The sequence below is a fragment of the Corvus hawaiiensis genome, chromosome 8, assembly GCF_020740725.1.
Source record: "Corvus hawaiiensis isolate bCorHaw1 chromosome 8, bCorHaw1.pri.cur, whole genome shotgun sequence".
Lineage (NCBI taxonomy): Eukaryota > Metazoa > Chordata > Aves > Passeriformes > Corvidae > Corvus > Corvus hawaiiensis.
In genome coordinates, this window is record NC_063220.1 from 28552491 (window position 1) to 28575980 (window position 23490).

At 38.7% G+C, this 23490-nt stretch overlaps 1 protein-coding gene across 6 annotated transcripts in view; it reads left to right on the forward strand.

Moving 5' to 3' along the window:
* Window positions 1-23490, forward strand: part of WAPL (WAPL cohesin release factor) — a 139018-nt gene that overhangs the window by 104160 nt on the left and 11368 nt on the right. For 5 of the 6 annotated variants that reach the window (XM_048311930.1, XM_048311932.1, XM_048311929.1 and 2 more), the window contains 6 exons: window positions 7684-7779; window positions 10825-10977; window positions 11227-11363; window positions 13394-13505; window positions 18731-18958; window positions 22829-22940. In XM_048311930.1, the coding sequence (XP_048167887.1) occupies window positions 7684-7779; window positions 10825-10977; window positions 11227-11363; window positions 13394-13505; window positions 18731-18958; window positions 22829-22940 (838 nt within the window). The remainder of the gene's footprint in view (window positions 1-7683; window positions 7780-10824; window positions 10978-11226; window positions 11364-13393; window positions 13506-18730; window positions 18959-22828; window positions 22941-23490) is intronic. The other variant, XM_048311934.1, reaches the window with a different exon arrangement.

Here is a 23490-nt window from a genome sequence, read left to right on the forward strand (position 1 = left end):
ACTAGAAGGAGCTATAAATACCAGTTTGAAACAAATGCTGGGCCTAAATAAACCAGAAGTTCAAAATGAGATGCTTATACCTGGTCTTTGAAAGTGTTATGAAATTGGAGAAGTACGAACCCGTGCACGGCCCTGGGCTGGCTGAGTGATCTTAGGGCTAATGTGACAATGACGTGTGCGTGGGAGGGGACAGAAACTAGGCTGCACTGTGGTCTGTATTTTTCCACTTAGCTTGTGTTATACTTTACAGTAGATGTTTATCAAAGGCATCCTGCAAGTAACGTTATTTTTTTTGCTGGCCTGCAAATGAATCAGCATTTCCCCAAATAGGGTTTTTAAAGATTGTTCTTTCATTTTTAAGTTTTAGAGTATGTGAACTTTAGTCTATCTTAAGTGCACAAACCTATGTGATTTTGCTTAATTACTTTTCTGTAGCTTTTTTAAAATAAATAGTCCTGAAAAAACAGCAGTGAAATCATAATTCAGAAATTTTGCTTTATCAGTCAAGTATATAGCCCTTTCTATACATATAATGGTAGGATCAGAGTAGACTGGCCAGGGCTCATTTTAGAAAGAGCTGCTTGTCTTCATCTCACGTAACCATTAGCTAAAGAGTGTCCTTACTCTAAGGATGAACAGTTGTAATAAAGCATTTTTTTCAGTGATATTATACTGCTGATAACTATGCACATCGAGCTGGTCTTTGCATCCTAATCTAGGAATTCAAAATTGCTTGTTTTTGAGAGGAAAGATTATTAGTTGGCGTAAGCTGTTTTGACTCCATTGAGGAGTCAAGCTGAATTTGGGCAATTGAAATATTCTGAGACATCTCAGTTCAGCGCTAAGCCCAGTCGGTCTGTCAGCAGGCTGGCAAACAGTGCTGGGCAGAGCTGACAACCTGTGACTGCCTGTTGCTGCTTCTGCAGTGCATTCCTTTCATTTGCTGGTTGCTGCTTCTGGCAGATTGGCTGCCCAGTCCCAAACTGAAGTGGTTTTTGTGGGGATTTTTTTTGTCCAAATACGTTTCGTTGGAATGATAAACAAGAGGTGAGCTGTTCTAACTGCCAGCCAGTTATAAACAGCTTGTGTAGTGTAAGCAATTTTTATGTTGCTGGAATAAAAATAAATTTTTTAAAAAGATAAAATACTATAGAAGGTGAGAATAAATCTGTTAAACATCTGATTTGTTTAAAACCAAAGTCTCATATTGATACTATTATTTCACTTAACATTTGCAAAACTGAATTCTTCTATAAGCATATTTATTTAATACTGGCTTCCAAGTGCTTACCATTTAGGGGCTTTTTTTTACTATTATTCATGTAAATAGACTAAAACCAATCCTTACTGTGTAAACTAGTAAGCAGGATACTAGTCAGGACTGGCAGGTTTTTAGATTAGTCACCTAAATGGAAGAATGAGGTACCTGCTGTAATTTTACTGAATTGAGTTGGGGTTTTGCCATTTTGGAGTCAAAGCAAATACCAGGAGTTGGTGTCCTCACTTCAAGATAATCATTTGATGCTGATCAAAATTATTTTCTTCTCACTCCTTCATATTAAACTGTGGTGAAGAGGGTGGTGAAGAGGGTGTTCTGGTAGATGCCAAGCTGAGATCCTTGCACCTGGCGAAACTGCTTCCTCATGTGTCCTGCATACGCAGCTGTTGGGTAGAACTGTGGTAGCAATATTCTTGGACATGCCTGTTTGCTAGGTGGTGTTAACAGGGATGGTAGCAGCTTTGTCTGAGAAGGATAGGGATGCAAAGTGAACAGGCTAAGTCCTCATAGAGGCAAGAGGAACAAATGAAAAATAAGCATGGAAATCCTTCTCCCCCTGTGCGTACTTGGGCTTTGGGGGAAGTAGAAAAATCAAGTTGAATGGAAAATGTTTAATGTCACGGTGGAAATTGGCATTTTATACTTCCAGTTCCTACTGGTATTAGCTCTAAGGCAAGAAGCAAAGATGCATTAAGGTATTTTTGAAACTAGATTCTCCCTTGCATCCTCACATTCCCTGCAAAAAAGCTCACACACATCAGTTTTGTAGTTCCAGTAATTAACTTAATGTTTTACTAATTTGGCAATACAGGATAGCTGTGTAGGATAAATGCTACGTTGCACAAGGTCTCAGTCCGTAGGAAGTTCTAAAATGGGAAAAACGCTCAAAGAGATTAAAATATACCAGTTTCATTTGCCAGTGGGAGCTTAATTTATATGCAGATGAATATGCAAAATTGTCTTCACAGCTCCTGTATACTGTATGAGCATGGTTGGTTCGCTCAGCTCTGTCTGTGACATTCGATAATTGCACGATGCGACGTGCGCACGTCTTGAGGGGGAGATCGGTGGTGTTGAGGGCCCAGTGTCCTTGTTACATGCATTTCAAAATTTTACTTTAAATTAGCTTTGTGTTGACCTAATGAGGGCAATGCCCAGTAACAGCTGGCATGACGTAGGTGCTCTCTGGAGGTGCATCTGAAGTTTGGTCACATTGAGAAGTGATCAGGTCAGTGTCCTCAGACTCAGTGATGCAAACCCCAGTGTTGTAACTGAGGACATCTGGGAGATTTATTTGGACAGTGTTTTATATTGATCCAAATGGAAATGCTGCTGTGGGTGTGTGCACACCCCAGCCGTATGACCTCTGGAATTTCATTGCAGTTACAATTTTTAAGGCTTTCGTGTTAGTAGATTGATAACTTCGGGTAGATTAAGATTAATGGGGGGAGGGGAGGGGGTCACATGTGTCTGTGTTTGCCTGCTTCTCTCTGCCTTTCGCAACCAAGGGAGCAGGAAATTTGTGTGAGCGATTTGTGCTGGGAAGTGTTTGTGCCAGGGCATTCCTTGCAGGCAAGTGCAGGTTTTTCTTTTCCCTTAAGGAAAGCGTTATGTTTCCAGTATTGTGGTGATACGTCTAAACTATTGTATTCTGTCCCTTTTAATTAGACTTAATACAGGTTTCAGGCCAAATTACTGACCGTAACCATATGGCTTCTGCTTCTGAGCTGACCAGTTTTGAGTACACTCGGCATAAGCAGCATACAGAGCATCATTGGCTATTTCTGTTAATGAATCTTGTTTATCAAATTGTCCTGTTTCCTAAGTTCTGTTTTCACGTTTCGCATCAGTGTTGGACCCGTCATCTTGTTGTGCTCTGTGGGCCTCCTTTTGAGCTTCAAGGAAAAAAAGCATTTTGCAGTTCTTCAGAAGTTTGATGCAAGAAAAGCTTCAGTGACTTTTTTTTCTCCTGCTCATTGTGTTGTCTGATACTCTTCAACCTTGTCTGACTAACAGCTTGTAGTTGTCTGGCTATGTGTGTGCATAATGTGTTCTGTGTTTAAATGGAATAGCACCTCACAATTAAGTGATCCATGGCAGCCAGAGGTGATTTATTGGCACTAATCTGCTACTGTGATCCAAATAATGGTGATTCCGTTTAGACTTTGAACACTGGAGAAATGACTTGGTGCTGGTTCTAAACTACTGTTGGAAACTGCTGTCTTATCTGGAGTCCAGATTAACTTTTTTCTGTTCTATACGCATGGCTCAGCCTGTGCTGAATTGATACTCCGGCTTCCTACTTTGAAGTGTGATTTCTTTTTCATTGCTCTGAGTGATGTTCATCCCTTTCCCTTTTCAAAAGGAGTAGTCCATTATGAATATTTCTGTGCTGCATAACATGCCTGTTATGTTTTTCCTGTTCAAAGTGAGACATGCGGGACAGGGTGTACTCTTAATGATGATGAATACAGAGTGGTAAATCATATATTTTGTTTATTGGGTTTTTTTGGAACTTGTAATTTTGACAAGCATCTGGCATACAGTGTTACTGAATGCACTTCAGATACAAACAATTCATTTATCAGGATATCTGTTAAAAATGTTCTTGGGTTTTCTTTTGCCATTGTCTTCTACCTTGGAAAGCATTCTTGCCTGCAGATAGATGCTCTTTCTCATTTTGCTGGTATTTTCTGTGTGACTCATGTCCCTGGCTCTTATTTTCTGCTATTCTTACATCTATGAATGGCAGGCAGTGCTGCATCAGTATGTGCAGAGTGCCAGCTCTAGAAAATTTCAGCTTTGATGTTTTCAGGGATGGGAGGTTAAGCATGACCCATAGTTGATGCCATTTGGAGATGATATTATAAAAGTGACAGCTCTGTGCATTTTGTAAAATCCCTGGCATTAGTTCTGGTTTTGTATCTCCACTCATCCCCCCAGAACCACATGCAGAATCCCACAGTACCGTATGCCTTATATCCTCCCTGGAATATTTGCAGTCTTTCAGACATGTATCTCTGTGTAAGCAGGTGTCAGTTCTAGATGTACAAAAAAAGGAAACTCCTCTGCTATTCAGCAGAACCTCTTACAGCTTATTAATATTGCAGAACCTCTTTGCCTTAAGAACACAATTCAAAGGAGCAATGTGCTTCCACTTGCATCTCTTCTAAGTTAATCTTGAGAGAAGGAATTATTAAAGAAAAGTCTGCATTATTTGAATAATTGCAAGATTTTCTTGTCTTTAAGAGAAGGTTTCATAAATTACTGTTGCTTAAATATCAGTGTTGCTTGTTCCAGAAAGATTGTTACAACAAGCAATTGAGTTGCCGTAAAAAAACCCACCCCAAAACCAAACAAACCAACCTCTTCTCTTTTGTGATCGAGCCCTTCTGAAAAGTCTTTCTTCACCAGCATTCATTTGATCTTTGGTACTTTTCCTGGCTTCAGTTCTGTCACACAGTAATCCAAAGCAAGTCCACACAGTGCTTGCTGGTTGATCAGTATTGGCGCAATTTCTTTGCACTTGTTCTGGAAATTCATCCTAATTCTGTGTTGCAAGGGAAAATGGGAGGGTTGCTTTAAGAAGTGGTTGGAAAGGAGGGATGTATTTGCTGTGTCAAAGTCCATATGAATTGTGAGAGAGGCCCCAAAGTCTCTGCATAATGTGTTAGAACTGATTAGAACGTATTTCTTCGGGAAGTGGTATTGGAATTTTGTAGGTGTTTTGGTGGATCAGCTGTGTACAGGCAGTGGGAGACTGACTGGATGGCAAATGGTAAGGTGTCTAAGGAAATGCTACTGGGAAGGTGTGGAATGACGGGCCAAATCACGTGCTTAGATCTTTTCTGATCTAGAAGTGGAAGATACTACAAGGAATTGTGGCTAAAACTAACCTTCCATAGGTATTTGAGGTTTTAAGTATTACTATTTCCAGCTACACTTCAGGCTCTGTACAAGAGAGCTGTTAAATGCAGATGTCCTTGTTTCTCAGAACAGGCATTTATTGGTGGCATTACTTGTTTCCTTATGTAAAAAGTAGCCTTTTTTCTCTATTGCACTCATAATGCTTAAGTTGTGAAGTGCCATGTCACAAAACACTTCAGGATGCCCTAGCTTTTGATTTAGTAAGGGATTAAGGGAAATTGGGGAAGAAAAGCCCATTTTTGACTGTTAAATAAAAAGCATGCCATCTTTGGAAGCCTGTGAGCCCTGGGTATTTAGAAGGAATTTGCTTTTATCTGTTTGCCCTGTTGAACTCTTTCCTACGCATCAGCTGTTGCTCTCTGCTGAGGGAAACACACGAATGCTGTGTGGCCCTTTGGTAGCACTGACACAGCTGTTTGTGTACTTGGGTGAAACCCCCTCCGGAGCACTGAATGTGCTTCCTGTGGGCTGGGCCTCCTTGCCATGTGCGAGCAGCAGAGGTGCTGGGAAGAGCCAAGGAGACTGCAGGCACTTGTGTGGTGTGGGCAGCAAGGGCCTGGTCCAGCTGCTGCTTCTCCAAGACAAGCTCAAACCCAGCGAGACTCTGCTCCTGCTGTGCCTGCCAGGGACTGTGTTTGGCTGCTCATGGAGCACATGGCCTGAAGGAAAAGGAACACAAGGTGGGGCACAGGCAGAGGCTTTCAACCCAAACTGGTCTGTGATTCTGGGATACCCTGTGCTGTGCAGGTTACTTGACAGAGTGTATTACTTCCTTGACTTATCGCATATACCAGGATAGGGCACTCAGAAACTTATACCCTCTCTTCCCAATCTTAAATACGCACTGAGATGAAGTGTGGAGCAATTCAAGAAACAAAAACACTCTGTGGTTCTTTTCCATTGCAGATATCTGTGAAACTTGTATCTTTCTTGGTTTAAAAAAAACAACAAAAAACAATCATCTTTCTTTGTAAATTGTCCTTCCTTTGTTTATTGCAGACCCTGAGTCAGATTCCAGGTAAATATTTGCTGCTCTGAAAGGTATAGGAGAAAAGAGTTAACATCTGAACCATTTTTTAACCTTTTTCAAATGGGGATCCATATGACACTTTCTTCCTATTTGTGGGCCCAGATGTCCTCTTGTAACTGTAGTATCCTGAACATGAAACTGGTTTCTCAGTTTAACGTTTTGAGCTGAACAGATAATGTCTAAAAGAGCTTCCTTGCAAAAACTGATGGAACTTAAGATAATAATTACTTTATACATGTTAATGAATGGTATATGAGCACTGCTTTAGGAACATAATTTAACAATCCAAGTTTCTCATGACCACATCAAAGCACGCTTTAGGAGGGAAAGAGGCTTTTCTCTTGTGTGGAGACTGGAATGGTTTAGTGCTTTTGGGCTCTGAAAACTCATAGCTGAGGCTTTCATTCTGCTAATATTCCTTGAAATTTTGTTCGGTAGGGCTTTCTGTTGTGAAGAATGGAAAGATGCAACACAGTAGAGTTTTACTCTGCAATAATACTTACAGAATGACTTACAGAATTGGCTTTCTAGCTTTTGACATGCCAGAACCTTGCTGCACTTCATGGAGTGGTGCTCAGTCCCAGCTGGTACTAAGGCTTGCCACATGTAGCCCCTGTGTGGGCTGTACTTGAGCTTGTATTTGGGTTAAATAATTGATGTGTTGTATTTTGACAGAAAATGTTTATTTGAAATTATTTTTTCACAATTAAAATGCTATGTAAGTGCCGTGAGGAAGCAGGTACTTACAGAGTTCACTTGATACGTGGTGTGGTGGGAAATAGTGAAAATTGTAATGCTCTTTTAGTCTAGAATAATATTATGCAAGTAGATTGGTAAACTCAAATGCTAGAAATAGAATTCTGTCTTTGCTTCCTCTGAGGAGTACATTATGTTTTCCAAAAATTCAAGGACAGTAAATTTTGATGCATTTTGATTTGCCTTGACACATTTTTGAGCAAGAGGAAAAAAAGTCCTCTTAATTTATTAATATGGATTAAGGCATTTCGTTTGAGTGTTTGTATTCTTCCTAGCATCAAAGTCTATATCAGTTCTGCATTTTGATTCTAAACCAGTCATATTTCTACTGACATGGTGTTTGCTAACATGTTTTTTCCCTCAGAGCTGTCAGTTTTTGTGTATAGGAAGGTTGCAGACCTTTTGCCTTTGAATAAATTTAAGAGATGGAACAACTCAAAAATTCTTTAAATACATACATATCGTGTCTTTTGCCATTTGAGTGGGTCTGTATGTCTTTAAAACCATCAGATGCTTTGAAGTCTGATTTTTCTGATACATGTGATATTGAGAACCTGTGTTGCTGGGAATACAGCAGGGAAAATGAGGCTTATTTTCCTTGTTTGGCTACAGCATCACTATAGTAATTTTTGAAGTGTATAGTGACTACTGGTAATTGACTTAAGAAATAATTTTTATTTTTATCTTCTAGTCTCCCACAAAAGCAGTATATAATGCTAGACACTGGAACCAGCCAGAATCAGAGGCTCTGCCAGCACCACCAGCTTTGAAAACTCCCAGTGTCCCAGTAAGTAGACTGTTGTTTTTTTTCAAGTTTACTAAATCTCCTTTCAAGACTTACAGATTTTTTTTTTTTTTTTTAACCAAGTTCTTGCTATCTGGTAATGTCACAGTAATTCAGAATGAAGTCCACTTTGTGATGTGAGCCACTGGAATTTGATAGAAAAGAAATTGTCAGTGGAAATACTATAGAATAGGATCTTTCATATCACTTCAATATAGAGTTACAAAAAGATACTTCAAGTTATGTTCCCTAATCTGCTGAAGTTAAGCTTTCTAACAATGGACTCCATTTCGTTTTCTGAGAGAAGTCCCAGGATTAACTTACTAATGACCACAGAGGTTGGCAAATTGCTAATGAAAAAGGAAAAAGTTGAAAAGAGCTATTTCATTTCTTTTTCCTTTCTAATGGAGTAATGGTGATTGCTGACTTGAGTCTTTAGATACTATGAAAGAAACCATTTTCTGTGTACAGTCAGAAATGTTAATGCCAACATACTGGATATAAGCATGTCTACAAAAAGTAGATCAGGGCTGAAAACAGTTCTTGAAGTTTGTTCAAAAGTCAGTGGTTGTTTTGAGACTCAAGGTAATTGTTTTCTAAATCTTGAGACTCTGAGAATCCACAGTCCTTGGCTGTTTGTAGAAGTTGTTACTGATTATGCTAAGAGAGCATTGTACATTGTCAATAAATGTAATCTCGTTTGGTGCCTTGCTGATAGTATTTGCCTGAGAACAGAAAATCAGAAAGTAGATAGTTTTGCAGTGATAACTCTTCAGCTTTGTTGTTGTCACCAGTTTGTGGTTGTTTATTTTTTGTTTATTTCTTTTTTTTGGTGGTTGTTGGTTGGTTGGTTTTTTTTAATTCTACCTCTCCTTGTGGTGTTCTGGTACTTCTTCCTCTTTGATTTGTGGTTGTTTTTGATTGCCTCCTCACAGTAGTCTGAACAGCCTTCTTTGGATGTTAACTGCACTGCCTGGAAAATGCAGATAACTGATTTTAAAATAACCATTTCCACTAGAGTTTGAGGAGAGAGCAGAAATTTCAGCCCTGTGTTTTTCCTTAACCCCTTTCTCAGTTTAAATTATGTACCTCTGAACTGAAGTTTTTCTTGCTTACTGAATCTATTGATACTGATTTTTGTGAAGTACTCAGCTGACGTAAGGGCAGATTTTGTGTGAGTCTTGTCAGACAGACTTTGAATATGGCTTTTTCAAGCTAGGGAAATGTCTGGATCATTCATTCAGACAGTCACTTTTGTCTTCTGTCATACTTCCACTTTGTGTCTGGAACCATCAGAATATTAATTCAGCAATGTGGTAGAGGTTTGGCTGAACAAACCACTGAGGGGAATTTGTATCTGCTGCTCATGTTGTGATGTACATCTGAAGTTACTTCAGATGCAGTTTTTAACCATGATTTACATGTGTGTGAGACTTAAAAGTTACAAGGTAAATGAGCCTTGATCCAAGTGTTCACTGGTAGTTCCTGCACATATAATCCTGCCTCTTTAATTTCTGTAGAAATGTGTCACCTGAAGGTTGGGAGAAATCTGTCTCAGGTTATGGTGAGGAACTCACAGCATGCAAACTGCTTATGCCAAGTACTCTCTTGAGGCCTCTCCAAAGCTCCCTTGGAGTTTGGTTTGAAGGGGCAGCCATTAACCAAGACTTGGATGAGATCCTTCAGTGGCTCTCCTGTGTTCACAGACTGATAAGATCAGTCCTCCAGTATGTGTTTTAAACTGGTTTTTCAGGGTGGTTAATTACCATTTTGCCACTGGTGCTTAAGTGAGTGAATACCGAAATGCCACACAGTGCTAGAGGCAGAATGTAAAGAATACTTCAGTAATATAGCAGCTTCTTTTGGCTTTAATTTTAATTTTAACTATCAATGTACAGTGCAGAAGAGGGCTTTCTCTCCAGCTATCCCCAGCAGTAACAGCTCATGCATCTTCTATGCCTGCATATTAATTCTATTTTTTCAGTCACACTTTTAAAAGACTCTCATTTTTCTGTGTAAGGAAGCTAAGTACACGATGTTATTAAGAGATTCAGGGTGAGTAAATGCCCACTGGCATTGGCACTTGTACATTTAGAATTTGGCATTTGGAGGTCTTTGTCTATGTGCCTTGTTTGCTGTAGTTTGTCTTCATGTCAGATTTAGTGCCAAAGAAGTAATCTAAAGATAAGCTGCACTTTAGCTTTTAGTAGCCTCAAACTAGTACAGCAAAGTAGGCTGAGGAGAAACCTGTAATGCTTGCCTGAGTTGTCTGGAAACCTGTCAGTAGTTATTCTAGACCTAACATCAAGCTCTCTACTCCCTGTAGAACAGGTTTTGCTGTATTCTGTGCTATGGTATGATGTTCCTCAAATACTTAACAGCACAAATGGGGATAAGAGAATACTGAGAGTGTGCTCTACCTGTTTGAGGCCTGCTCTGTGTGGCATTTGTTGTGCTGCTACAAAACGTATATTGGTAGTCTCTTGCCTTCAGGCCAGGTAGAGTTTGGAGTGTGAGGCTGGAGGGGTTGGACAGGAGTGCAGTGTCCCTGGCAGGCAGGGCCAGAACAGCTGGCACAGAGTCCTGCAGGCCAAGCTGGGCTGAGGCAGGGATGGCTCAGGGCTGTGCTCGGATCCAGACCCAGGTACTTCTTGAGGGCTCCATGGAGCAACCAGCTTGGTCATTCCTGGAAGCTCCAGTGCAGAGGGGTAGGAGACTTCAAAGAGCAACAAATAACTGCCTATAAACACTGAATTTGTTTGGTTTACTTACCCTAAAGCTTAAGGAACCAATATAAAGGACATTTTAGTCTTCTGCTGGTTTTAGTTTCAGAATTCTGCTGGAGCTTTCCTGATACTTAGAGATGGGGTTTTTTTGTATTGAGCACACTGTCACACAGCTTAGGTACATCTTGGTAGTGCAAGGAAAGGACTAAACAGTCCCAAAATGTGAGGTTGACAACTGCACACCTGTACTGTTTCCTGATGTATTTAGTGTATGTTTTCATGCTCAAAACATCTGCCCATTTTAGCACTTTCTTATTAATAGGTAAGGCTATCTTCAAAGGAGGCAATTCATAAAGATGATGGAGTTTTTAAGGCTCCTGCACCACCTCCCAAAGTGATAAAAACTGTGACAATACCTACTCAGCCCTATCAAGAGATAGTAACTGCATTGAAATGTAGGAAAGAAGACAAAGAAGTAAGTATTCTTAACAAATTTTTAAGATAAAGAATTACTAGTAATCCTAACTACTGAAGGAACAGTGTCAAAATGAAATTTGGCTTTCCTATTAAAAATAATACTTTTATCTAAATAGTTGAATGGCCTTTATTAACATCTTAATGTTTCCTTGCACTTAAAACTGAAAACATTTTTAAACTGTACTTGTTACGATTATAATCAATCCCAAGAGTGACTTACTTAGGTCAAAATATTTGTCTTTTCCAGTTATACACTGTTGTTCAGCATGTAAAGCACTTCAATGATGTAGTGGAATTTGGTGAAAATCAAGAGTTCACAGATGATATTGAGTACTTGTTAAGTGGATTGAAGAGCAATCAGCCCCTAAACACACGTTGCCTTAGGTAAGATATTTTAATATAAAACACTGTACCTATATTTAAAAGAGATATTGAATTAAATACGCATCAGAGAAGTGACCGTGCTTTAAAATGTCATTGACATTTACCTGGCACTTCTGCCATGAAGAATAAAATTTGAAAATAATAATAAAGATTGTATCTTGTGAATAATCAAAAGCAGTATGGCTATGAAGATGAAATAGAAAACTATGCAATAAGAGACATCCTACTGCAATAAGAACACACTTGTTATCCTTGCTGTAAATTAAAAAAGTACCTTCTGATAACTTCTCTTTGTGTAGTGCATCTTATGTGTGGTATCTGTTCTGTTTTTAATGCAAATTCAATTCTAAAATAAAATCCCTAAGACTGCAGAGTTTGATCAAAGTCTAGAACTAAAGTAACAGTGAGATAGTGTTTAACTCCAACTGCCTGTTCTTCATCTTCTGTTGAGAAATAACATAACTGGCACCCACTAGAAGGACTGAGACCTAAATATTAATTGGAAGCTTCTTTAACTTGTCTTGGATTACTCACTGCAGTCTTAATATTCAAGTTACACATTATTGTGAAGTAAGCAGCAAAAATGTTAGCCTTGCTTTGAAAAAGTTTGTGACTTGATACTGGTGTGAGTTGCCTGTACATGAAAGTATTTATAATAATATTAAATATAATAACCATGCAATAATACTTTTCATATACCTAAATTTTCCTCTCTGTTCAGTAAAATAAAGTAGTAGAGAAGGAAAAACTTGAATCCTTGGAGAGAGGTGATGGCAGTGCTTTATTTGTGATTTGACTGGCTGAGAAAAAGCTTTCTATGCCTCTAAGATAGCTACTTTAAAATGTATTTGTTCCTCCAAAACTAGCAATGAATATTGTTGCTGGAGTTTAAATACAAGAACTCTATAGTCCAGTTTGTATATACACTATGATAAGAATGAATTACTCCTATGATGACAGTTCAGGAGTATTTTTTCATGCAAGTGTTCCTTATTTGCCCATGTGGCAAACTTACTAAGATTTTAAACTAATTCTTTCCAAATTTATATAATGGAATGTAACTTGTATAAACACAACAAAAATCTTCTCTTTCAGTTAACAAATTAAAAGAAAAGTGTTTTTCCAAAGGAAATCAATGTCTAAGGATAGGAGTAGACGTAAAAGACTCAAACAGATAGGTAAGCTCTAGCTGGAGCTGTTGTGACTGGAGACAGAAAGACCACTTGTTCTTTTAAACGCCTCACTGGGTGAATCTCTTACAGGCAGATTCCTCAGTAATCGTGGAAGACTTGATTGCAGAATCCCTCCCACATTAGTGCACATTTAAAAGCAATACATTTTTACCAGTTGTTATGTTGCACTGTGCTAGAAATGGCAGACAGCTTACAGAGAAAGCATGGGGAAGGCTGCCGTTTTTAAAATAAACTCTTATGCTAGTCACTCATTAGACTGATAAATTTATCAGATTTTTTCTGAAATCTATTGGGTTTTCATTGATCATAAATGCAGCAGTAAATATAAAAGAAAAATTTTCTGTATAAGTAATGTTACGCATAAGTGTGACTAGTCAGTTAATTAGATAACCATTAGATAGCAATGGAAGCTCACATTTACAATTTCTGATAATGCCTTGGTCCATAATGAGCTCTCCCATGTCTCTAAATCAGAGCTTTATGCTTCATCCATGGCACTTTCCTTTCAATATAACTATTGGAAATTTTCAGCTTTTTTTTTTTTTTTTTTTTTTTTAAAGAAGCAAATTCAGGCAGCCCTTTAAAATCCTGGTTTTAGCCAAGCTTAAAATAAAGCAGACATAGTTTGGTGCTGGTAAGCAACTTGAATAAAACACTGCTCACCAGTCACTGTTCGCCAGCTGCAAACCTGCCTTACACAAATTTTAAAAGAAACATTCCAACAGTTTGCCAGGGTCTGAGGCATGTGGTCAGTCATGTGTTGAAGACTTGTGTCTCTGCTGTTCTTGTTACATGTGGTCATTTCAGTTGTTCTAACAGAGAGTTAATTTTCTGCAGTGTAATCAGCTTGGCGACCAAGTGCGCCATGCCCAGCTTCCGAATGCATCTGAGAGCGCACGGGATGGTAGCCATGGTTTTCAAAACACTGGATGATTCCCAGCACCATCAGGTATGGATATGTTGTGGAGTTGTGGCTTTCATTGAAGTTTGGTGATACCTGTCTGCTGGGTGGGGATTTTGTTCAAGATCAGGCATCCAGTATAGTGTGCACTGGTGTGTGTGTGTGTGTGTGTGTGTGTGTGTGTGTATATATATATATAGAGTATAGTGTATATAATGGTGCCTCTGGGATCAGTGGCTCCATTTTAGAAAGCATTCATTAGTGGCATGAAAAATTAGAGCACCTGTGTTCAACTTAAAAATTCCTTATTCCACTGTTTATGTGCTTCTGGGTTTGGAAATTATTTTTTAAAAAATTAGGGATTTTGTAAAAATGGACTGTGCTTTGGATTTCTTTTTTAATGTATTCTTTTAAGCTTTTTTAAGAATTCTATTGTATTTTAAATTCTTTCAAATATGTTTGAAAGGAATCCTTCTTCCTTATATTGAGAGGTGGCTCTAAGTGCTCGTCTCCAGACTTGCTCGTATGAGAATTACCACCTCTTCTGTAGCTCTTGTAGGGATTTTTTCATGTCCGGTGCCTGTGTCCTTGAGCACTGCTGTAATTGCAGGTTTAGAATGCTTCGAGCATATATAATGTGCTGTTGGATTCTAGGAAAGGTAAATTTCAGCTATTTATGGTAACATGACCTGGGAGTTAAACTGAAGCAGTTTTATTTTCCTTCTTATTGATGTTACCTCTGTGGGGTATTCCTTGAGATATTTTTACAAAAGCTGAAAAGATGAGATTTTACTTTGAATAGGTAGTAGATATGTATATCAGTTAGGTTTATAATTTTCTAGAATAGCTCTAGAAGAATGACATACAATGCAGAATGCAGCTTTGCACCCACAGAAATAGACATTTCAGAGGTGGTATTTGACATCTTACTGTAGGTGGGGGGGAAAAAAGCTGTAGTTGGAAGTAACTGATTTAGAATAATAGGTTATTTTCCATCTCCCTCAAAAATTAGCAATGGCTAACGGTAAAACATAGACACCAAGTTCAAGGAGTTCATTATTTTGTGAGCTGTCAAAATAGTGCAGTAGATATAAATGAAGTACAGTCACTCTATTTAGGACAGTTGCCACCACTGAGTTGCAGGAGATTGGCACAGGACAGCTACAGTTCCTTGGAAAATGTACAAGCTTGCTGGGTGTATTTTTGGCTGTGTTTTAACAGTTACCATTATTCCTTCATTTTCAAAAGAACTAGCACATACAGTTCAAAAGGAAATTGCATGCTATTATTAGTCTGCAGTAACAAAAAGCATTGATTATGTTCACTATTTTCAGTATATTTGATGAAATGCTCCCTTTTGTCAAAGAAAAAAAATTGGTAGTTAATGTTTGAATATAGTTACAGTACATTCTTGGTACAGGTTTTACAGTACTGTGAAATTAGTGATCAGACTAGTCTTGATGAATGCTAATGGATATGCCCTAACTACTGACAGTATGTGCTTCAACACAATCATCTCTGGATAAGCGTGCTGCCTTTCTGTACTACCCTTTCATTCACTAATTATTTCACTGAAATTTTAATTTTTTTCCAAGTGAGTAGAAGTTTCTCCACTAAATCTCGTTTCAAAGGAACTCAAGAATAATAAATCACACTCAACTTTGCATGCGTGGCTCAAATCCCCGTAAGATAAATAAGGACAGAGCTAAAAATTCACAATTATTTGGTTAATATTTTCTTCAAGTATTTTGAAGATGGGAAAACTGCCACAATGACATTGTTAATGGAAACAAATACGAGCTTATACTGCATTCATTGTTCTGCTGCAATGGAATAGACTGTGTGTGTAGGGGACTCTTAACATATGCATAAGGAGTATAAAGTAGAAGTTGCAATACTGGCAGTTGGCATTTCTTTAACCAGCAGGGAAAACAAAATAACCAGCTATCTTACTGAGCTATGCCCAAAAATAACCACATGAAAATTACTTGTTCCACCAAATTTTTCTTGTAGACTTGTGTTTAAGCGTAAGTTTTTAATTGACTTTGTCTCTTTGGTGGTGCTCTGTAAAGATTTTGAAGTATTATTAATTTTTAAAGTAAAAAACTATATTTCTATTATAGCTGTCAGCAATTAAGCACAGAAATGTGGTTTTGTAATGTCTTCAGTGTGTGAATAACTTTAAAAAAGATAAAAGTGCATTATATGTAGTGCTGAACCCTAGAAAATAACCATCTGTTCCCACAAGCTGGAGTATTAATAGAACAAGCAAGAGAAGACAAGGATGAGAGTGGGTGTAAATGGTCTGCCATTTCTGGAGTGTATGTTCAAACTAGGATGTTTTCCTGAATTCTGTAGCAGTATGGAGCGCAAATCCATAGTTAGATATGCCATGAAATTTGTGTCTAGAGCAAATTCTATTTATTTTATTTTTTTCTCTTCTCTACATTTGTTTGGAAGCAGAATGTGTTTTATATATCTTGAGGAATAGAATGGGATGGGGGAAGCTCACCCAAAAAGACCACTCCTCTACTGTGTTTTGTAAGGGTGGCATTTGGAAGGATTGATTTGCTTCTTTGGTTGGTTTTTCTGTTCTCTTAGGATACTGATGAAAAATGAGTTGTACCAACAATTTTTCCCCTCATTCTGAGCTCAGAATTGTGTGTACGATAGGGCATGAGACAGCTTTCACGCAGTGTGGTTAATTAAACACTTAGGGAAGATCTGTGCAAAAGGCAGAATTGTTTTATTCAAGATGAAACCAGATGAGGCCTATAGGGAATAGGAGAAACCAGTCTTAGAAAACCTGTATCACTGGTATGAAGCTAAAGCATGTTTGTTCCATGCTGTGAGCACCATTCACATTTGAGGTCCTTACTTTTATATCATCAGTATTTTCCTGTTGCACATCAGCATTTGGAGGCTTATTGGCCTGAATCCCTCCTTTGTACGTGCTGTGGCAGGAGCCTGGCTCTTGTTACACAGAGCTGGTCCATCCTTCTTGCTTTTCCAGCAGTCTTCCTGCAGCCTGAAACCCCCTGCATCGTGTCTTGGTCCCTTCTGATCGCGTTTAAGTGTCTTGAAAGCTGCGTGGCAGGTCTGAAGGGAAGTGTTGGCAGAGCTGATGCAGAGGGAAAAAGAGCCATTACTTCCTTCATAGTGGAGAGCTGGTTGGGTTGAAAAGAAGGGAATCTGGAACAGGCAAGGGCTTGGTACAGAGGTTTACAGAATGAGTGTGATTGCCCTTACCAGACTTTGGAGTATCTGTAAAGCATTTCTGAGTAATGATCTAAGAACAGTCTCTGGCTTTTGAAATGCCTGAATAATGGCAGCCCAGATTATAAATTCAGCACTTTACCTCTGTTAACTGCTGCCTACTTTCTTGTTGATAGAAACCCCTTTGGGGCCTTGAGCATTTATTTTGAAGCCCGGAAACTCACCTAGATAATGCTGATTGTTAAAAATCAGTTCGTCATAGATGTTGAAGTCCCACATTGGCTGAACAATGATTAGCTAACCTTTGGTTTCTCTGGAATGTGTGTACTCTGTGTCCTGTTTTAATCACTCCCATTCTGGAAGAACCCAATTCTTCAGGGAACCTGACATGTATAGTTTAAGCCAGCTGCAAGTAAATGAAGGGTAAACAATTCCTGTAATTAAAATGATAAAATTACAAGGCTTATTGGAGAAAGTTAATGAAAATTCAGCGTGACCAGTGTATACCCTGTGCAGACAGGTCTCATAGATTCTTTCTCCCTTACCTCTGGCAAGGCTGGAGTAGTGATAAAATGCTGGGGTAGCAATGTTTATAGCTAAGAGTTTGTTGTGGGTTTTTTTGACAACTCTGTTGTCATGTATTCATGAAAGATGTAGATTTGGAAACTCTTGCTTCCTTCCTTTGGTAGTTCATATACATGGTAGTTGGTCACATTAAAGTCTTTATTCACCTGAGGATTTCCTTGACTCAGACAGGAAGGAGTTTTGACATAGCTTTTGATAGACTTGTCAGCTGCCTAATCCTGTTTTGGAAACGCTGATACTGCTTAGTATGACCAGGTATGATTATTACCTACTTCTAAAATAAACAGAGCAGATAATGATTGCTTTGGTGGTTGGCTGAACTCTAAACAAGATGTTAATCTGCTATGACACAGAATTCTGCTCTTTCCTGTTGAGCTGTACAACATTTATATTCCAGAATTAGTTTGTTTCCATGTTTAATTTACCTTACACAGAAACAATTGTGATGGATGCATGCAGCATATTGACTCTTGAGGGTTAAACTTAGTGGGACACACTCCACCCCCCACACCCCCAGCTCCCAACTCCTCCAGTTATTGCCAGAGGTTTCTGACAGTTTTGTGCCCAGCACACCTCTGTTCCCAGTGAACATTTCTCCTCTTTCCTGTAACTTGGAGCTCTGTGCTCAGTGCAAGGGCTGTACTTAGAAACCAGGAATGAGTAGCTTTGCTTCACTGTTGTCTGTCCCTTCCTGACAGTCAACTTCTACCTTGGCTTTTCTGGATCCTTATGAAGGTAGAATTTAATTCCTTCTTCAAGAAGAATTAAGTGTCCCTTAGCCAGTCAGGTGTCCCTCTACACCAGTTCTGTGTAAGATATGGATGGTCAGGTTAATAACATTCATGTGTTAAGGACTGATGGGGATGAGGCACAGGGGGAAGCTGCTGTATACTCTGGCAACTTCCAAAAAGCAGAATTCCCCTGGAAATAAAATGTGTTTATTCTGGAAAAGTTTGGATAAACTATTACCTGACAGACCTGTTTGCCAGAATCCGAATTTATGTCCCCAGGCACTCCCCCCCTGCAGACATTGTCCCCATCATCTCTGGATTTTCTGGTGCCATCACCAGTTCATCCCCTCGAACCAGAATGTTCACCTACCTTGGTGTGTGCCCTGGGCTTTTTCATTTTGTTCCCCTGCCATCTGTCTCTTCTGCAATACTGTGTTACTGGAGTTACTGTTTCTTACTCTGTCTGCAGCACTGAGTCCCTAAAAAGCAGAAATCCCTGCTTTTCTACTAGGGCTTTGTAAATACATTGAGTGCTTTATGTCTCAGTTTTATTTGTTAGAACACATTAGTAACTTGCTAGAAGGAATCTCCATTCAGTAGTGAGTGCTCATGCAAGCGCTAAGACTGGGACCTGTCAGGCATTTTCTTTTTTAAGTCTTTAGCTTGTTTATTAAAAATGGTAAAAGGTCTGCCTAAAATGATTAATAAAAGCTGTTTTTTTTCTTTCTCTCCCAACCCAAGAATTTGTCCCTTTGTACAGCAGCTCTAATGTACATCCTGAGTAGAGATCGCTTGAACATGGATTTAGACAGAGCTAGTCTAGATCTGATGATACGGCTTCTGGAATTGGAACAAGATGCTTCCTCTGCCAAGCTGCTGAATGAAAAAGACATGAATAAAATTAAGGAAAAAATTCGGAGACTATGTGAAACTGTTCACAACAAACATCTTGATCTTGAAAACATCACGGTGCGTAACATGCTTTTATTGGAAAGCCTTGGCAGTTGTGGAATGCTTAATAAAATGGAACTTGCAAGCATCATCCTTCATCTCATATCCCCAGAAAAGGATTCCTGGTGTTTTATCTGTCTTCGATGTATACTTGACTGCACTGCAAGTGTTTTCTTCTTTAAATTTGAAATTTCCTTTTTCAAAGGTTGTTAGTAGGGTAAAGTTAGGATGTTCTTCAGCTGTATGAGTCTCCATTTGCCCCTGCTAAGGGTAGCTGGTTACAGGGAGCAGTTGCAAACAAGTAACACTAAATAACTGTATGTTTGAAGACCACACATAGGTTATTTGACTCCATTTCCTTGCCTAAGTTTTGTAAGTACTTTCACAAACAAGTAGGGGGTTTGTGCATGGGAATAAGAGTATTGTGTGCTAAATTCAAAATGTGGTGCAGGTTTTCCCATTAAAAAATCATCCTGCAGGAACTGATTTTTCCCTGCCCAAAGTGTGGTGGCAGTTCTGTTGCTTACCATGAATGTGGATGACTTTTTTTCCTTCCTTTCTCAAGCATGCTTGCTCTTTATGAAAATACCTTCATCTGCAGCAGAGTGAACTGGTTCTGTTTTAAAATAAATTTGGCTATGGTTTGATGCTAGCATCAAGCTATCTTAGGAAATAAAAAGAATAAGTGGTGAGGCTTTTTAGAAGAGTGTATTTAAAGAATTGATTGACAGATTGATTAGATGGGGGGCCATAAATGACAAAAATAAGTAATGTATCTTTGCTTTTGCCATATTTCAGTATAGTGGATGTTAGTATGATCTTGATTTTTTGACATCCTGTAATACATTCTTTTCAAGATCCTTATTAGGGTTTTTTGCCATTTTTTGTGTAATGCTTATACCCAGTGGGAGAAGCTTCTGATTTACTGCTTATGAAGTGAGCTTTTCAGAGCTTTGTCTGTGCAAGTAATGCTCCAACTCCTGGCAGTAATCTGCAGTCAGGATTGTGTTCCATATTCAGTTAGAGTAAAAGATGATGTGCCTTGTTCAGCTGGCATTTTCTTTTGTACCTTTTGGGACTTTTGTGTCAGCTTAGGAGGAGTTTTGTTGGGGTGTTTTCCCTCCAAGTTCTGGCTATGGAACAGAGAGCTGAACTGGTACAAAGAGTCACTATTCTGTAGCTTTAGCAAGAGCTGAATTTTGGGTGGGGAAGATAATATCCATTACATCATTGTTAACCTTGGTAATCAGATCATGGTGACAATGAATTATAAGTTTCAATTTTAGGCTTGTTTCTTACAGACATATGAAAGGTGCCAATAGGGAGCTTGAATTAACTTTCTGACCTTGGAAATCTGCAAAGGAAGAATGAATTTGAGATTATGTTCTGCACTTTCAGTTTACAGTCTGAAAATACCACCACGGAATGAAATTTGTTCTCTGGGTGGTGATCAGCTAGGATTTGGTATAATCAGAGTCTTCTTTCAGTGCTGTTTTGGCACTGAAGGCAGCTCACATAGCAGAGTTTGTCAGTGCCAGGATATCTCTTGCACTATAAAATGTAAGACAGCTCCCTTTATTAAGCATGGAACAGCTGGGGCAGGTTCCTCATTGCTAAAGCATCCAGCCACAAAGACCACTGTCTCCTGCTTGAGCTTTTCTCATATTAATAATCTGATCTAGCCTGTTGCTTTTTTATGAACTATAATTCTGTTCTCGTGTTTTCTTAGACACAGATTTTAAAAGGAGAGGATATATCAAAAGGGAGGGACTCAGCCTTGTGAGGACGTTGTTCATGCGTAAAGAGCATTAATATCCTAGGCCATCAGTTTCAGCTGTTTTATTTGAGGGTTTTTCCCTGAGGCAGCTCTGTTTCTTAAATTTATTTTGAGCTGTTGCTGTAAATGCATTGAATACTGTAGTACCTCACAGATGGAAACTGGTTTCCTTCCAGCTGCACCATCTAGAAGCAGAGACTGTATAGTATTTAGAGAATATTTGCAAGCCAAATGAGATGATTAGGTTCTCTTCCGGTTTAAAATAGTAGCAGTGGTAAGTTGAGACAATAATGAACTTCATATGTTGAAGATGAAGCTGCTTTCATGTAGATCCCTGTCATGAGATACAGTAAATAATCTCTGTTTTGTACCAGATGACAGGCAGAAAATGCAAACAAAAATGCAAATCTTTTGGGGGTAAAGCTCTGAGCCTTTTCAGACTCTGACAATATCCAGTGAGAAACAGGAGGATTGCAGCAGATGTTTTTATACCTCCAGTTTGTGCCTAACCAGTCACACCTTCGTTTTTTTGAATCTTAACGCAGACCAGGCGAAGGTGATCAATTTGCCTCCCACTTTCCACGACAACGTTGTGTGTCTGTTTAGACGTTAGGCTGGACTAATTTTTGAATATTCCAAGGTTCTGTTTTCTTTAATGTTAAAATGTAAACCCAGAAACTGAAAAGGAGGTGTGTGCAGGTGGAATTTGTTCTGGGCTCGTTGTGCTGGATTAGAAGAAGATAAAACCTGAAGAACTTGGCCTTCACCTCAGCAAATGGCCCTCACCTGTCAGGGAGCACAGCCCTCTGTAGCTCGTGCCTTTGCAGCTACCACCTCACTGTTGCATCATAACAAAAACCTTCAGGAGTGACTTCTCTTTTCAGATGGTAAAAGATGTTATTCTGGTTTCACTCTCAGCATAAGGCTGAAAGCTTAAGGGAACCATCTTTTGAGCCTTTGGTGTTAAAATTTTGTAGTAATTGACAAAAAAATTGAATATAGTGGATTGCTTTCCTCAAAAGCAAAAGGGTTACAAGGTTTCATTGCTTTTATTAAAAAAGAAAAAAAGAAAACTAATGTTCTTATTAAGTATGTACAAAGATTATATTCTTCTGGATTTATTTGAAGTCTTATTGCCCTCTAGTAGAAAACGAATCACTGTATTTAAAATATTGTGTGGCCTTTGAGCTTTTGTTGTGAAGGTATTTAGGAAGTTAACTGTTGTAGATTTGCTGCTGCTTGTATTCTCTTGATCCCCACAACACTTTGCTGACCCAAGATGCTTCCATTTGCCCTGGAGAAATGCTGCTACTGTTATGCTAACAGTGACAGTGTGCTGCAGGGCTTGCTCCTACAACCCAGAAACAACTTTGGGTGGTAACTCTTCTTTATCTGATCTTCGACTCTGTTTTCCTCCTTGGAAATCAAGTAGTTTGAAAGCCAGGAAAGCAGCTGGAGATGCTGGGGGTTGGGGGGAGGGCTTATACTAAGACAGTGGAGCATTTGCTCAGGCCTGATGAGTACTGTTGTACTTCCATTTGTAGGGAGTGAACTTACCTTTACTGTTGTTGAACTTATATATGTGTTCCTTTTTTATTTTCAGAGAAGTGTATCAGTAAATAGAATAAGATTTCCTACAGTGGTTCAGTTTAATTGCCTTATTCTGTAGGTTTAAAATTAAAAGCACAAGATACCTACATTGGAAGCAAATGTGATCTGTGAGCAGCAAAGCCCATCTATCTGAGAGACTGAGAAGCTGTGTTCACTGGGGATTTTCTTGATTTTTTTTTTTACTGCTTGGCTGATTTGCGATTTCCTTCCTCCACTTGTTTCTTTTGATACGAAGAGAAACAGATGACAGGAGTGTACTTGGGTTTTTAAGCTATTAGTAAAATAAATTTGAAAAGGCAAAGTACCTTTTTTATCAGTACTGTCCTTTTTTTAAGATACACATATTTTCCAGTCTGTTCTTGCTCCCTCTGGTGGTTCTTCTACTCAGAATCTCTACTTTCATTTTTATGGTTTTCATGTGACGTATATTTGTATGACTTGATATATTGGCTACAGCTGCAAATGATGATTTTACTAATTCCAGAACCTAACTCTTTCAGACTGGGCATTTGGCAATGGAGACATTACTGTCTCTCACCTCAAAGCGAGCTGGGGACTGGTTTAAAGAAGAACTGCGACTTCTGGGTGGTCTGGATCATATTGTAGATAAAGGTATAGTGGGGATACTGCTTTGACAGCATGAAAAAAGAGTGAACTGTAGTAAGATGTTTGCTTTTTGGAATGTTCATTTCCTGTGGTTAAAAATAGAAATATTATGTATTTTTCTTAGCAGTGTTAAAAATAAAGTACACAATTCAATATGAAGTTACTGAGAAATATTAGTGACTTTAATCTGTTGCATGTGGGATTGAAGTTAGTCTTCATATTACAACAGAATGTGAATGTAAAGTGTTGCATTATAAGGTGTAAATGGCTTAAGCTTGGACAGAATGCTGTTACATATCTCTGTATAGCACACTTATTCTAGAGTAGACTCTCCTTTATAGTCTTCTAGAATTATTTTCAGACCAGATATTTTTAAACTAAGTATACCAAAGGAAGTAAACCCTTCAAGAAGAAATTGTGGGGGAGGGGGGACAGTTGATTTCATTATTTTTTCAAAGATGTGTCTCAGTTACTGTGTTTTTGATCAGAATCTCACAGGTAGGAAAAGGGACATTTTTAACTGAATTCTTGACCTGAATAAAGCTTGGTCTTAAGT